Genomic DNA, 17,240 nt, shown 5'->3' with positions numbered 1-17,240 from the left:
ACATACACACACACACACACACACACACACACACACACACACACACACGTTCCTTTTCTCTCGTCAGGTGGAAATTGTAACTAGGCAATGAGTAGTGTTGGGAGTCCAATGTCCAAAGGCTTTTGGACTCTGAGACTTACAGCCCTAAACTCAGAATCAGAGACTTGTGGCTCTAGGCTTTGAAAGCCAGAGGTTTATTGATCTGAGCTTTTAGAGACTGAGGCTTTCGGCAGTGGGCCTTGAGAGCTAGAGGCCCACTTTCAAAGCCAGAGACTTACAGTCCTGAGTACTCAAGTCACAGGCTTAATTCTCTGGGCTTTAAGGGCGAGTGGCCTTGTGCCCAAAAGTCAGTATGGTTGACTCCAAGCTTTTGGCATCCCGACCCTCAGCACTCAACCTTCGGCCGCTCTGTAGAACTTTTCCAGCAGCCGCGGTCTGCACTCCCTTCACTCAGCTGTTTGCGGTCTTTCACCTTCCACCTTCTCAGCTCTCCCGACTGTTACCCTTCCAGCATGTCTACCGTCATTCACAGTCTCAGTTCCCAACTCTTCTCTGGAACCCTTCAGTGGCCTCCTAGCTTCTGAGTTAGCCAAGAGTGTGCATCCTCAGGAGCTCCCCAAGGCCTTAGACTCCCACATCAGCCTCCAACCACCTTGTAAGTGATGCTTTGAAATACCTACTAAGTGCTTCGTCTGGAAGCCCCAGGGGTTTGTCTGCTCTAAGTGTAACCAGCTCAGCTACTCTACTTGTAATAAAGGAAATAAGCAACCAATAGAGAGCGATTGGGAGGCTTTATTAGGGGGGGCCTTTTGTTACCAGACAGAGAGTATATAGGACAGAAGCCTGATCTAAGAGAAGTGGGATGCTCGTTTGTCTAGTAAAAGGGAATGGTATGCTTGTATCCTGCTTCTGGGTTTACCAGCCACATGCTTTTAATGTAGTTTCCTTCTGCCAATCACAGCGTTTTTGCTGAGTCTTCAGGGAAGCTTTTTTTTCCCCTTCCACTGTCCTGAATAGCTAGAGGATGGGTGGGGCCTACTCAGCACCACTGCAGTAAGATCGTGGTCAAAAGAAATCTCTAGAAGTTATTGGGTGTTGTCTAGAGAAGTCATGACTGGAGCAAATCCCCTAAAGCACTTGTTGTAGCTCCTGGTGTAGATTTTTCTCAGGGCATCCGAGAGGGGTTCTAAGCAACCATGATGACCATTGGGCTGATTGTCAAATAAAAAAGTCTTCTTGATTGACAGGCCACCACTTAAGGTGGCTGGGCACAGGGGAAAGATCCCACAGCTGTCAACCAAAAAGTCAAATGTGACTCCTGACAGCATATTCAAAAACTGCTACCCATAAAGACCCATCGTGACAGGAACACACAGGGCAGTTGTTAACAGTGTTTAACCCCCAGCCAAATAACACTGAGGTACAGCTAACCCCACGTTATGTTTCACCAAGGCCAGTTGTGGGCTGCTCTGTTCTCCGACACATGAAGGGAGGAAAACAACGGGAAAAGACAAGGCCTTTCCTCTTTCTCCAGTCTTGAGAATCCCTTTCAGGACACCCTGAACTCCAAGGACAAACCCCAACAGACAGCTGGCTATCATCAGAGGGAGATGGGGAGGATGTAACTTGAACAGTTCTGATCCCACAAGGAGGACAACGAAAGGCAAGTGTGCAGTCAGGAGGGGGTATACCTCCATCAAGAGGCTAAGCGCAAGACAAAGATATGCTTTGCAGCAAGCACTGATGAGACAGTATGGGACAAATACGTTTGTGAGGTGGAAGGCAGTGAGGATTAAGAATTACATATTGGTCATATGTCAAATGAGCAGGTGGATATATAAATCGTGAGTGTTCCTCAAGAGAAAAATGAACATTTTCGGCATATACATGTAATTTAAAGCCACAGGTCTACTTACATCACCTACAGAGAAACTATACATTTTTACTGTTGAAGAATGTGCTCTGGGGAGTATGCATGGGACAGGCCTAGGCCCCCTACACATATGTCACAGGCTTGCAGCTCCATCCTTGTGTGAATCCCCTAAGAGCAAGAGCAGGAGCTTTTTCTGACTACATTGCCTGCCTTCGGATCCCTTTCCCCTAACTGAGCTGCCTTGTCTAGGCTCAATAGAAGATGCACTTAGTCCTATGCAACTTGATGCCAAGGCAGGTTGATACCGTGGGAGGCCTCCCCTTCTCTGAAGGGATAGGGGGAGAGTAAGGGAAGGGGAGGTCAGAGTGTGGGGCTGGAAAGAGGAGGGAGGGGAAACTTCCATAGGAATGTAAGTGTGGATTTTTGAAACTTACTCTTTTAATTTTATATTTTTAAGGTTAAAAGAGTAAGTTTCAAAAATCCACAGACTCAGGGCTAAACACTGTCCAGGCAGGGCGGGGCCCACCCTGCAGCCAGGACTGACAGGCCATAAAGATAAAGAAAAGGAATACAGGAACCAGCCCAGGCTTCTAAATTCCTGAACGCCCCAGTCAGCACGTACTCTTCTGCTGTGCTGTAATCTCACTGCTATGTTTGAATGAGCCAATCACTTATAGCCGCGCCGACTTTCCCCAACCCCCTATTCCTCACCCTATAAAAACCCCTTCCTTCTAAAAGTCCAGGTCGACACCTCTGTCTCCTGCACGGGATACGTGTCGGCCTGGAGATCTCCGTAATAGATCTCCGTAATAAACCTCGCCTTTGCTTATTACATCCAAAACGGTCTCTCTGTGTCTGGGGTCCACAATTTCCCGAGACTTGAGTAAGGGTCTCTCTTCGAGGATCTTTCATTTGGGGGCTCGTCCAGGATCGGTGTTTCCTGGGGCGTGCCATCCTGAGACTCGAGCTAGGTTCTTTCAGTAATATACCACAGAAAAGGAAGAAAGGGAGGGAGGGAGGGAAGGCGAGAGAGAGAGAGAGAGAGAGAGAGAGAGAGAGAGAGAGAGAGAGCATAAGCAAAGAAGAATCAACTCTTGGAAGAAAGGAAGGAGAAAGAGCTGCCATGGGAAAGCAGGAGAGTTTGGTGCTGTGGAAGCTGAAAGGAAGTGGTTCCAAAATAATGATGAAGTAGTGGGCGCTGCCCAACATACAGGAGCGAAGAAAAGCACCCATTGGATTCAACAATATGTGTTTCATAGGAAAGAAAAGAGAGATGCACAGAAAAGAGCAGGAAGAACTTTTTAAATATTACAAAGCATTGAGAGTGAGTTGTTAACAGGTGGCTATTGAGTCCTGATAATGCAAAACTCTCCTTTTATGCATTCATCCCTTTGTGTTTTATAAAACACAGCATAATAATGTGGGAGGAACCACCTCAGCCGGCCCTGCCAAGGTGTCCCCCTGAACAATCAAGCCATGTGACAGGACTAGTACAAAAGGAAGTTTATTGGGGGGAGGGGAAGGGAGCCAAGGAGTAGAGCAGGAACCTGGAGAGGGGTAGAGGCAGGGAAAGGAGGACAAAAAAGGACAGAAAGAGAGGAAAGAGGAAGAGAAGGCCGCTGGGGACACATGGGAGACAGGGGGAGAGAGAGAGAGAGAGAGAGAGAGAGAGAGAGAGAGAGAGAGAGACTGACTCTGAGATTCAACCCCATCACTGTGTAGAGTTGAGGAGGCTTCATTCTGCTGTTGTTCAATACTTTATTTCCTGGCTACCAACAATTCACTTCCTCTGTGACATGCATGGATGATGTGTATGATTATTCTGACCCTATGGCATTGCTTTTAGGAGTATTCTACACAATCTTTTTGGTAACCATACATACAGTTTAAACCAACATTTTTGAATGTTTTCATCAGCATAAGTGTTTGGTTTCCATATACACTTTGTTCTTGTTGATCTTCTCCCACTACCCCTCTTTCCTTCCTCCTTTCCTCTTCCTAATAGTCCAGAGAGAGAGAGAGAGAGAGTGAGAGAGAGAGAGAGAGAGAGAGAGAGAGAGAGAGAGAGAGAGAGAGAACAGCCGTTATCAACCCCTTTGTCCTTTCATGAATCTTTTTGAAGCAGTTAGAACAGGACAGGCTGTGTGGATCAGACAGTAGCCCACTGGCAAGTCCTGCACTTCCTGGTTAGCCCTCAGGAGATAATTTTAGGACCTCGATGTTCTCTCCAACCATTAGGTTGTTTAAAAGCATTTCCTCCTGATACCAGGACCTTCAGTCCTTCATAGCAAATGGTTCCCTTAGCCTGGTTCTTTTCCATGTTCTGGCCTCTCCCACAGTGAGTCCCTCCCTCTTTGTCCACTGTGCTTCTCACTTGTCCTTGAGAAAATGGTCTTAACTGTCCTCCTGCAAGGTCCTGATTCCATATATATAAGTCAAGGTCAAACTCACTTACCTACAAGGGCCAAACAACACAGTGGGCCTCTAACTTTATTCACATACTAAGTACATGAGAACATTCTTTGCTTTCACCAGGACCTATACTATACCAGGTTTTTGCCTTGAATAAAATTGCCTTCATCTTTCATGTTCACAATGTGACAAACAGAATGAAGAAATGGTAATAAAAAGTCATGAAAAGAGGCTACTTTGTAATCCACTGTTTCCAAGTGGGCCTGTAGCCTTCTGCTGCTAGATCTGTAGACTTCTCAGAAGGCAGAAATTCAAGTGTTTTGTCACATAAAGTTGTCAAAAATGTTAATCTCAACTGGGCAGTGGCACACCCCTTTGATCACAGAGGGAGGAGGCAGATCTCTGCGAGTTGGAGCCAGCCTGGTTTACAGAGCATGTTCCAGAACAGCCAGTGATACACAAAGAAACCCTGTCTTGAAAAACAATCAAACAGACATGTTAATCTCTACCTTAAAAGAATTCCAATCTTTGCCAAGGCTAAAGCACAGTTACTAAATCACCACCAGCATGCTATTTCCGGCACTATAAACTGAAATAGGTGTTTATCCTACTAGCTTAATTTAAAGTGGTGGCTGTTCATAGAGATCAGTCACTTTGTTTCTGCTCCCTTTCTCTGTATTGTGGTGTATCAGATTTTTAGCCCATCTTTGCAACACTGCTCATAGTTCCCTAACCTCAAGCTACTTTGCCTCCCCGCTATGAAAATAAGTAAACAAATAAAGTGAAGATATGTGCTTTCAAAACAGAATGGTGGAGTCAAGCTAGACATTAAGTTATCTTAACTTTAAAATGCAAGGCAGTCATCTCACTGTCAGTCTGTGTACAATGAAGCAGGTATAACCAGCAGGCACGCAGACGAAAAGACGGGGCTCACTCGTCACCATGATGAAAACACAGGTCACAGTGGGTCACTGCACTCAGCACTGACACAACGTTCCTTTGAATCTGTCGAGTCTATTCCAGAGGATTCCTCACACCGAACCCCAAACAATCACAGCTCCCCTGTCCATATCACTTTACATGATATCGTAATTGCATTCAATTAACTTTTGCTGTAAGAGCTGGGAGTATGTCTCACATCAGGCCCCGCCATGGTGTCTAGCTAGCAATAAGGAAAGTAAGAGTTACTGCATGAATCAGATCACCTAAGTAATGGCTACCAGTCTCAGAGTGCTCACCATGTGCTAAGTAGTTTACCTCATATACACTGTCCTGCAGGCTTTCCCAGGCTGGACCCCACAATCTAAAGTCGACCTCTAGTTAGCCTCACTTAACTTACATAAACTCACTTTCGTTTCTCCAGCTAGGACTCTGGGGCTTTCTAACATATTCTCCACCACACCCTAGCACTGGCGGTTGGACCTAGGGCTTCCCACACTCCAGGCAAACATTCTACCATAGACCTTCTTCCCAATTCCCCTTTACTTTATTTTGAGACAGGCTCTAAGTTCCCCAGGCCTTGAACTTCCTCTGTACCTCAAAACTTACAATCCCCCTCCTTTCTCTGGAGTAGTTGGGGTTTCAGGTTTGCGATCACCAGGCTGAGCTTCTAACAGATTCTGGGTTTTGTGCAGAACATCTACTATCTGTCTCTAGTAAGGGCAGGCATCCTCTCTACTTTGTGCTTGGAAAATAGTTAATAAGTGGGTCAAACTCTCCCACTTCTTCGGGTGGAAATTGACTTGCATACACTCGATTTCAAGAAGCCTGATATGAAACCTGTTATTTAAACCTTAGGATTAATGTGTTGCACATTTTATAGTTCATAAGAAACTCCAGGAATAGGGAGGCGAAATAAAAAAAGGTTGTTTCCATTGTCCTCTTATTGACATTGGTATAGAATTTTTGCTGCAATAAGAAAGCCACTTCCCTCTGACTGAGCCCCCACCACAAGTCTGGTTCTTGCCACATCCTGAGAAACTTCTGCAGCCTAGGTTGGCTGAGTAGTCTCATTCATTCAGCCAACTACTAGATGCTCACCGTAAAAGAGGGGTGTACCACCAGACCTCTAAGTTGTAAGTCAGACAAGGGTGGGAAGGCTAGCAGGTCTGCGCTAACTCCGCCTTCGCCTAGAGCATCTTTGCAGAGCCGCGAGACGTACGAGTGCCGGCAATTCTCGGCCTTACGCTTCCTTCCTATTGCACGTGGCCTCCTTTAGCTCCAGAATCTCGCTTGCCTGTAAACTCCACGTGAAGAACAGCAGCCGCCAGACTCCCGGTCGCCCCGCCCCCGGCCCGCCCCGGCCCGCCCCGCCCCGGGCCCGCCCATTCGGCCAGCACTGATCTAGGTCTCCGTAGGAGCCCGCCCGCTCCTCACTGCTGCGGCTGCGCCTCCTTGTTCCCAGCGTCACCACTGCCGCCATGCCCGGAGGGCTGCTTCTCGGGGACGAAGCCCCCAACTTTGAGGCCAATACCACCATCGGCCACATCCGCTTCCACGATTTCCTAGGAGATTCGTAAGTGGCCACCGCGTTGCCCTGCCAGGTTACGGGTCCCTAGAACTACTGGCCCCGCTTCTTTCTGTGCTGCGCTCGGCCGCGGCGCGCTGCTGACTTAGCCCCTCACCGGTTCCCGCACGTGCCCGCCGCCGGGGTCCTGCGGAGCATCACGGGGCGTTGCTGGGGACCTGCGACCTCTGGCCCGCCCTGCGCCGATCAGCAGATCCTTCCCTGACCCAGCATGGCTGGGCTGGCATGGGGACGGAGGTCCTTTGCCGAGGACGGTTTGTTGTCCATTTAACCTGGCTTTGTATACAGTGCTTGGTTTATGCCCTGGTCGATCCGGAAGGCCGGGGAAGGTGGGGCGGGGTCGTTCGGTGTTTGAGGTCACTTCCCGGAACGCTTGCCCGGGGTCGCACTGCTCGACCTCCCGCCGCTCTGGAATTTGCACCCTGCGGAAGTTGGCTGCCTAAGGCCAAAGTTAGAGCACACAGCCGCAAATTAAGGGCTGGCCCGATATTATCTGAGGTCCTGCTTAACTTCGGGGAGTGTTATTTGCGGACTTTTGGTTTTTTTTTTAAATGAACTACTGGGCCAAGTAAGTAGCCAAAAGACTTTTTGTCCAGAGCCTCCTTCTGTGGTCAAAAACAAGATTCTATGTAACAGCTTTGGGAGGAACCAAGAACACTCTGTAGGTGTGACGGTGATTCTAGAAGAAGCAGCGCTTTGAGGGGGCTGATAAGCTCCTGAGACCGTTTTGCCACTGTAGGCCATTCCAAGGCTAGGACACTGTACCTCCCACTTTGAGACTCTTTTGTTTCCCAGTGGTCCCCTCCCCCTCTGCCTTGCTTCAGCGCCTGGCCTCGCTGATGATAGCAACAGTGGTGGCCATAATGGCTAGGAATGCACCGATATTGTCTTAGTTTTTTAAAGCTCCTGAGTGCACAAATAGTAACGTTTAGTTTACTTAAATGCTTAGTTTCAGACCGCGTTTTGCATATGTGTCAGGTTACATTGTGGTTCTGGAGTTTCAGTGCCCAACTACACTCAATGAACAAACTCCTGGGTCTGTGTCCTTTTCATATCTAGTATGTATGAGGACAGTGCAGTTTATGAAACTACTAAGTGACCAGGCAGGGAAGGAAGCATTAGAGAATCAGGGGAGGATTCTTTCCTGAGGTGAGTTTGGCGCCTACGGACTAAGGGGAAGCAGAGCTTTTAAAAGGTGAACTAGAAAAAGTAGCAAATGGAACCCTTAGGCCTTGCAGGAGAAAAGTCTAGGAATAAGCATGACTGCCATTCTCATAACTCAAAACTCTAGTGTTAATATTTATCCAAGACCGCCCACGATTTACACGGTGTTCCTTCCCGTTCCTGTCTGCAGCCCACACCCCCAGGAAATGCAAGATCTTTCGGAACTCTTCATCTGTATGGACAAGAGATAATAGGAATCTAAAGCACATGTGCTGTGAAGATGGCCACACTGGAGAGTGTGTGTGTGTGGGGGGGGGGGGGTGTCTTTGTGATTGTTTATTGATCTAGAAAGTTCTGCTGCAACCAAGGAACTGTTTTATTCCATGTACTAAGGAGACAGTTGGGAAGATCCTAACTTCAAGGCTAAGCCAGCTTAGTGAGGCTCTGTTTCTAAATAACTAAATAAACAGATGAAGTGGTATCTTTTTTTAAATTTATTTATTATATATATGTGAGTACACTGTAGCTGTCTTCAGACACACCAGAAGAGGGCACCCGATCTCATTACAGATGGTTGTGAGCCATCGTGTGGTTGCTGGGATTTACTCAGGACGTTTGGAAGAGCAGTCAGTGCTCTTAACTACTGAGCCATCTCTCCAGTCCATGAAGTGGTACCTTAGGATGAGGGAAATTTATAAGCAAGCATGACAGTGCACTTAGCACCAGTGAGTCATGATACACCCGCAATGACCAAGAAAGACATTTCCACCCTGCATGTTTGCCTAGTTTTTCCAAACTCCATTCTGTAGATGATCTCAAGTCACTTTGTCACTTACGGACTCAAATATCCTTTGGAGGAGGAAAAAAAAAAGAACTTCACACATTACTCTACCCCTGACAATTTGAAACAGCTAAAGGTTTGGGGAGCTGTGTGGGTTTGAGTAACTTTGTGTGGTCTATGGATGTGGAGGCATCATGTATATCCCAGGGTTCCTCACTAACAAACACCTGCACCAGAGGTTTTCTGATAGGAGACTCCATTCTGTTAGAAGGAGGAAACCTTTAGTCTTTAGAAAATGAGGAAGGATATGGCATAATGTAATTGAATTTCTCCAAAGAGTAGGGAAAGCAGGCCAGCGCAAGACATTCTTTGAATGCCCTGAGATAACGCCGGAAGGGGCGTAGTGTGTGAAGGAGTGTGAATGCAGTTCACCAGCATGATTCAGCAAAACACATTGTCTCACAAGTTTGAAAATTCTAATTAATCACTCCTATCAAGGTACAAAAAGAAATGCTCTGTAACTTTTTTTTGTTTGTTTTTCCTTCAACTTATAGAGCCTTTCTCTTAAGTCTCATCTGACCAACTTCGGTCCTTTCCAGTAGGACCTAAGGCCTAACTGTGACACCTAGAATAAATCTTGAAAGCTGTATGTTGCTTTTAATGCCCCATATTAAAGGAAAAACCCTAAGCACGCATCTCCACAGTCTTCAAGTATCACCCACCTCTTTCCTACAATAGGGTCTCCCATCCTTTTAGGCCTTGCCTTGCCCTGTGAGTGGCTGCTGTAGGTGGAGGGCAGTGGCTTTGTCTGCTTTGTTCTTCGTGCTCAGGGAGGTTTGCCAAACGCTCAGATTGAGTAATCTAGTTAGGGACCTTGGCCCTGGGTGGCTCAAGCAGTGAGAGTGTCCGTGCCGAATTTTCCTTTGAGCTTGAAAGAGCTATTGCCAAAGAGAAGGAAATGTACTCTACGCAAAGGTTTCTCATGAACTCCATTTGAATCATCCTCAACATCTGTACAGTCTTATCCTTGGACATGGATTCCATTGTTATCTTAAGAACTAACTGTTGATGGGGAAATCTACTCTGTAGAGTATCTGTGTTTTCTACCTGCTTGATCTAAAGGAAGAGACTACAACAGTGGAGTAGCATTTTTGTCTTGGTGAAAATATGGGCGTCTTGTTTAACAGGTTAGATCAGTGAGTGGCTCTATGAAAGATTTTATGTATGCCTGCTTCTAAAACGCCAAGGGCCAAGCTGAATCTTACTTTCCTACAAGTCTGAGGCTAGAGCTCTCTCTGCTCTGGGTTACATAATCTGTTTATTATAATCAGACATCTGTTTGGATTTGGGGCATAGTAGGCAATGAATTTTAAGGACTATTTCAATAGGGTGCTTGACTTGAATAGCACAAATTTTATTGACTGAAAAGGAGTCACACTGTGGCCCACACCTTTAATCCCAAGCACTCTGGGAGGCAGAGGCCAACCAGTCTGAGTTCAAGGCCAAGCCTGATCTACAGTGACATCCCCTAATCATATATTTGATGTCCAAAGTTTTATAAAGCTATTTGAGCTGTCAACTTGGTCTTCTCTGGAGACAGGGTTGGAACTAAAAGGTTTAAATGTCTTCGTTATGCAGACATTTTTAAGTGTGAATACCCAGTGTTTCATTCTGTGTGGTGATGGTGACTTTCCATTCAGTTGTGACCTTCTTCTTCATTCCAGATGGGGCATTCTCTTTTCCCACCCACGGGACTTTACCCCAGTGTGCACCACAGAACTTGGCAGAGCTGCAAAGCTGGCGCCAGAGTTTGCCAAGAGGAATGTTAAGTTGATTGCTCTTTCAATAGACTCTGTTGAGGACCATTTTGCCTGGAGCAAGGTATAGTTCTATGGCCTGAGGTGGTGTGTGTGTGTGTGTGTGTGTGTGTGTGTGTGTGTGTGAAATTCCTCCTTTCTGGTTGCCTCCCATGCATTCCTAATAGTCTTTATGTCTTCTGAGATGCAGTGCCTTTTTTATATGCTAATGATTGGTTGGTGGCCATAGCTCCCACTACAACTTTGAACAGAACCAGGCAGGACTAGGGGGAGAAGCAGCTGAAGGTTGAACTGTGCATCTGTGGTTGATGATTTAATACCCATGCAATGAAGATTCCATAATGAGTTCCATGATCTGGATTGCTAAACGAGTGGACTTTCCTGGAAGGTTAGGTAAACCTAGGGCATGGAGGCTCCATCCCAAATTTGTACATCTATTCATCTACATCCTTTGTAAATGCATTTCCCTAAATTCTGTAAGTTCCAACAAGTTAACCAGTCCCAAAGAAAGGATCATAAGTGTCCCAAATTGTTAGTCAGCTTGGAACTTGTGATTGGTATCAAAAGTTGAGGTTGTTGGAGGGGAAAATGCCTGTAGACTTTCAAGTCTTTGTGTTCCATAGTAAGAAAATAGGAAAAGCCACTTTGCTTTCCCCTCCTCTGTAATAGAAGTATTGGTTGCCATGTGCTATGAGTGTGAAGTTTCATAGAATGTAACTTGGTTTCTGAGAGAAAAGTGTATGTAAACCTCGGTTAACTGAAAGTCAGACTTCAACTTTGTAGCGATCCGTGTTGTTATACTCAACGACAGCTTCTCTGTCACCGTCTGCCCCAGTTCATCAGTAGGATTCAGCCCAGTTGATCTCTCTGAGCCTCTGCTCTCGCTTTTCAGGATGCAGCCTCCAGCTGACCATACTTTAGCATTGTTCCTCATGCTCTCCCAGTTCCTAACTGGTGCTGAGGCTGGCCCACGCTTCTTTCATTCATGGGCCGCCACTTCTCTCTTTCCCCCTTGGTGAATTCTTCCACTCACTAAGATAAACCAAAGATAATGTCCATGAGCTGCTTCTCTGAGCCTCATCTGTCAGGACTCTCCTGGTCCCCAGGTAGTACAGTATGGGCTCCTTGGCACCTCCCTTGGCCATGCAGGCATGTTGAACCTAGCTAGTATAAAAGTGGGCGCCATTATCCTGAGATATGATTCATCCTGTATTAAATGCATCCACTCACCTTACCTGTCCTTTACTGCTTTGCTGTTTTACTTCAAATGGCTCATTATAACCCTTTTTGTTTTTAAAATTATAACACCTGATGGTACTTCATATCTCCTCTTTAGCCCTTGTGTAAATCTCTGCTTGTCTGGTCACTATGTTTTCCCCCTTGGGAGTGTAGGGTCCAGCAGGAATAAACTAATTCACTGCTACCAAAGTTCTCAGTAGTGGTTAAGAGCGCTAGCTGTTCTTCCAGAGGACCCAGGTTCAGTTCCCAGCAACCACCTTGGAAGCTCACAGCTGTCTCCAGTTCCAGGGGATCTGACACACCTGACACAGTCAAACCTCTGATTTACATAAAATGTTATTTAAAAAAAAAAAAGTCCTCAGTATAGGTAACAGTCAGGATTTGTTGAGTGGATGGATTGAAACTGTTTTAGGCAAAAGAATTCACAGGTATTTGGACAGGATGTTTTAATCGACTGTGCTACAGTAACCCTATAATACCTCCCATCTGTATGTATGTACTGAGCCCTGTCAGTCACAGGAAACAGGTAGCATTTTGGTGTGTACATTGGGCTACACTCCGTGCGCATTTCACACCAATTAATCCTAAGTGTCTGGGATCAAAAGGGTGTCTTAAGGATGAGATTAGGCAGAGTTACCATCTTCCCTGACGGTGGGGTGGATTGCTTCCATTCTGCACGCCGTGGCGATGGGTAACTGGCATTTCCACTACCTCCTCGTGGGCGATTTCCCATTAGGTTTTTGGCAAAGCCCTTTACCGTAAGCCAATGGGTATTAGAATGACTTGCTCGAGCTCAAAAAAAAAAAAAAAAACCAAAATGTATTTACAAAGCAAATGTGGTTCTTTGGTGTCTGTACTGTCAAACAAGACGAGGACAGGAATTAATGTATTAATACTCAGTGTCTAGCAATATCAAAACATATATAAATCCCAGAACATAACAGGTCTAAATAGGAGCATGCCCGGGTTCATTTCTTTTGCCTCCTTAGAAGTTTCCAAACTTGTGTTCTGGAATAGACAATGAATTCAAATGTCCAAAAGCAGCGCCAGCCTTGATCTATGACTGATTACATAGGAAAGCCCTACGCGAGCCAGCAGGAAACTTGGTTCTAATTTGGCTGGTGACTAAATAACAGGTAGCCAGTGACCCACAACAAAAAGCGACTTCGGGCAATAAAATTAATGAATATGCTAGCTATCTCAGAGAGATCTGTATCTCCTCTCATCTCCAAAGAAATGCAAAACCATCCCAACTGCTTCAAATCTGCCATCCTGTCAATCCCGTCTCCACTCTGATGAGCTTCACATGAATAATAAACTCACCCTTGTCTAATTTTAAATTCACTTCCCTGTCACTTCCTAAACTCCTAGCTACCTACATACATTATGCATAGACTTGCCTACATGGTCCCCTTAATACTCCTCTTCTCCCCAAAATGCCTTGTTCTTCCCAGTGAAAAGCTTTACCTGTCTTTCAGAGCCCAGGTAGGCATTCTACCCCTTTCTGGAAGCCTTCCCTCCCTCCTCAGTCCTATACATTTCAAGAGAGTTCAGCATGGGAAGGGCCCTGGCCTGTGCATACGGCTCTGCTAATGTTCCTTTGAGCGAATAATCACTTCCGACAAGGAGTATCTGTTCATGCATCTTATGATTCCTTAAAGAACATGAGTATGGGGATAGGTCCTTGGCTTGCAAAGCGATGATTCTTAGCCTGGGGAGACTCTGAGAACCGTGTCAGGCTTAAGAGTCTCTCTCCCCCTTCTCTTGTTTCAGGACATCAATGCTTACAATGGTGCAGCACCCACAGAAAAGCTACCATTTCCCATCATCGACGATAAGGACAGGGACCTTGCCATCCTGTTGGGCATGTTGGATCCAGCAGAGAAGGATGAAAAAGGCATGCCCGTGACAGCCCGTGTGGTGAGTCATAGCACTGTGTAAATGCTTGAGCCAGTCCAAGAGGAAAATGTACAGTCGTGAGACAGCTCCTGATTGTGCCCTTTATTACACGCTGTACGTATTAATATGTGGCTAGAATATTCAGTTAAAATTTCTGTTTAATTCGTAGCTGTACATAAATAAGTAGTACATCCAAAACTGTTTTTCTAGAGTTAAAAAAATCGTATGTCTCCTGCCAGCTGTCCTTAAAGCAATTCTGACAGGACAATCTAGAACTTTCTTATAGGTCGTTTATTCACTGGGGAACAAGCCTACTCTCCACTCATACACAGCCCGCGTTAGTGACGTATTTATTTATATAATAAATTACAGCTCACATTCATAATAAATATGTCCACGGTAAGTAACCATCCTAGGTGAACTAGGACCTCTACCTGAGGCTGAACCCCGAGGTTGCATTGCAGTGCTTTTCTTCCTGGAACAGCAAACTTTGAAGAATACATAGACAAGAAAGCGCCCTGTGACCCAAACAGAACCTTGTCCACTCACCCACTCCTTTGTTCTGTTTTTATTTGTTTATTTGTTTATTTATTTATTGCATCTTGGATCACTTAGTGACTCCAAAGCTTCCTGGGGGCTTTGTATCAGACTTTAAAACAGTGAACCCCAAAGAATCTCCAGGAATCCCGTGCTGGAAGGGAAAGGCTAAGGCATCCACACCAAGTGGGAACTTTCTCTTTCCTCGAAGGACGACATTTCCCACAGTCTTGAGGGCTGTGTGAATGGACGTGTGCGAGCTTCTGGCTTCTGGTTCATCTGTTCTATGACTGTGTTACACGGGAGCAAGGTAGCTTAGCAGCTGAGAGCGTTTGCTGCCAGACCTGAGGGTCTGATTGGATTTCCGGGACCCACATGGTGCAGGAGAGAACCAACTCCTGCAAGCTGACCTATGACCTCTATTCTCACACTGGCACAAGTATACACCCACACCCTCACACACAAAAATAAGTTGCTTTTTTGTTTTGTGGTTTTGTTTTTTTGGTTTTTTTTTTTTTTTTTTTTAATTATAGAACTCTAACTATAGAACAACCCTTTCACAGGGGTCACGTCATATTCTGCATATCAGTCTTTACATTATGATTCATAATTAGCAAAATTACAGTTATGAAGTAGCAACAAAATGATTTTCTGGTTGGGGATCACATGAAGAACTGTATTAAAGGGTCACAGCACTGGGAAGGTAGAGAAACCCCTGTGTTAGAGGAGGGATGGACAGACTAGAAGGAGTCTCCCTCCCTAGTTTGGCTACCTTGTAATTAATGACCATTTTCCTTTGCCGGTTCTGTTTTCTTATTTCCCTGAAAGAGGTATCGAGTTCATGGACCGGAGTGTCCAGAAACAGCTTTACTGTCTTGTACTAAAGACCGCCCATGTGTGTTTTACAGGTATTCATTTTTGGCCCTGACAAGAAACTAAAACTGTCCATCCTCTACCCAGCCACCACGGGCAGAAACTTTGATGAGATTCTCAGAGTGGTTGACTCCCTCCAGCTGACAGCATCAAATCCAGTTGCCACTCCAGTTGACTGGAAGGTAAAGCGCTCAAGAACTAGATGGCCAGCTTGTCGGAAAGATCCAAAGGACAGTCTCTCATGGCCACCTTCAGGATCTGGGATTCTTGGGGCTGTTTCTGTTGTCCCAGTATAGTGTACCAGGAGGATTTGTTTCAGAGATCATTCACACTGTTTGCATAAAAACTGTGATTTTTGCTAACCCTACATCATAATTCCAACATGTAGGTCACAATGATCCCTTTTTCATCTGGAAGTTAAGCATTCCTAATCCAAAAATCCCAGCTCCTCAATGCTCCAAAATCCAAAACTTCTTGAGGACATGATGCATTTCACATTTCAGTTGTTGGAGGTTAGGGGTGTTCAAAACTAGGAGGTGCACATACTCCATATCCAAAAATGCCTGAATACAAAACATTTCCTTTTCAGATAAAGGATACTTAACATAGACAAAAATTTAAAAAGGCTTACATCTATTACCTGATGAGCAGAATATTTCTCGTTGGGGTGGTACTCGTGGTCCTTGTATTCCAGAGACCAGGCCTGGAGGATAAGCTCTTGCTCGGCCTAAGCTACCTAGCAAGATCCCATCTCAAAAATCAGGAAGAAAGAATCAAAGCTTGATTGGCTGCTTCACCCATCACAGTGGCTGGTTAACTGGTGTGCACATGTTACAGCATTTCTCTTAAGCTCCAACACAGATAGATAGATAGATAGATAGATAGATAGATAGATAGATAGATAGATAGATAGATACATACATACATACATACATACATACATACATACATACACACACACACACACATAGATACATACATAGATACATACATAGATACATAGATAGATAGAGGTGTGTGTGTGTGTGTGTGTGTGTCTGAGACTTGCTCAGAAAGGTGTGGGATGTATGTGTCATGGTCTCATGTAACCCAGGCTGGCCTCAAAACTTGCCGTTTTGCCAAGAGTGGCCTTGAGTTTCTGATCATCTTCTGCCTCAAGTGCTAAGATCTCAAGCATCTGTCACCATGCCCAGTTATACATGGTCCTGGGAACCTAGGGCTTCATGCATGCCGGGCAAGCACTCTTCTGAATCAGTCCCCTCCCCTTTAAAACAGCTCAGTGTTTACCATAGGCTGGCCTTGGACTTAATCTGCCTCAGGCTCCGGTGTGCTGAGATTACAGACATATACTACCACCACCCCCAGATTGTTCATAAACTTGTAATATACCTAGGAAAGATCTCTGCAGATAAGTAGAACAAGACAGTACACCTAGGAGTCTTAGCATTGCTTTCTGCTCTGTGTGTTAACTTGAGTATTGGGTTTTGATTTTTCTGCCAGGCAAGTCACCTACATTTTTCAGCAAATGGGGTGGGGGATTGGAGATGAAAGGGAATCTAGCCTGATCCAATCCAATAGGATCTGTAAATGGGGTGTGAGTGTGTGTGTGTGTGTGTGTGTGTGTGTTTGAATTAAACTTTAAGGAGTAGTGGCCAGCTATGATGGAATTTAAAACAAGACTGTTCCTACTCACGATGGAGAAATACTCTCCTGACATGTCCAAAGTCAATTTGTAAAACAAGTTCCTCAAAGAAGAGAAAGTAAAGAATAATATTCTTTTACCATTACTGTAAGATTGAATTGCACCATTCTTAATGTCTCCCAACAGAAGGGAGAGAGTGTGATGGTCCTTCCCACCCTCCCTGAAGAGGAAGCCAAACAACTTTTCCCTAAAGGAGTCTTCACCAAAGAGCTCCCATCTGGCAAGAAATACCTCCGTTATACGCCCCAGCCTTAAGTCTGCGGGAACTGGGGCTGCAACTGCTCGCCCAGCACTGGGACCTGAGGATGACAGCTGACAGCTGCAGTTCCGTAGAAAGATTGTGGCGTGGTCACAGCCGAAGTCGCGTAGGTCGCTCGCTATACTACTGGCTCATTAAATGGAAATGGCACCAAAAC

The 17,240-nt window shown here is 45.5% G+C and overlaps 1 protein-coding gene and 1 long non-coding RNA gene across 5 annotated transcripts in view; one reads left to right on the top strand and one right to left on the bottom strand.

Annotated features, from left to right (window-relative positions):
- Window positions 1-7,131, bottom strand: part of LOC102552207 (uncharacterized) — an 18,417-nt gene extending 11,286 nt beyond the window's left edge. For 3 of the 4 annotated variants that reach the window (XR_015636088.1, XR_015636086.1, XR_015636087.1), the window contains exon 1: window positions 6,910-7,131. This is a non-coding gene — a long non-coding RNA (uncharacterized LOC102552207). Of the gene's footprint in view, window positions 1-6,325; window positions 6,554-6,909 lie in introns of those variants that run through there. The other variant, XR_015636089.1, reaches the window with a different exon arrangement.
- On the top strand, window positions 6,686-17,240 carry Prdx6 (peroxiredoxin 6). Its single transcript, NM_053576.2, has 5 exons — window positions 6,686-6,800; window positions 10,482-10,638; window positions 13,587-13,733; window positions 15,158-15,304; window positions 16,951-17,240. Exons 1-5 carry the CDS (start codon window positions 6,706-6,708, stop codon window positions 17,077-17,079), a joined length of 675 nt encoding a protein of 224 aa, NP_446028.1. The 5' UTR covers window positions 6,686-6,705; the 3' UTR covers window positions 17,080-17,240.

The sequence above is a fragment of the Rattus norvegicus genome, chromosome 13 (assembly GCF_021556685.1).
Source record: "Rattus norvegicus strain SHRSP/BbbUtx chromosome 13, alternate assembly SHRSP_T2T, whole genome shotgun sequence".
Classification (NCBI taxonomy): Eukaryota; Metazoa; Chordata; class Mammalia; order Rodentia; family Muridae; genus Rattus; species Rattus norvegicus.
The sequence above is the reverse complement of the archived record's forward strand: the minus strand, read 5'-3'. Positions and strand labels throughout refer to the sequence as shown.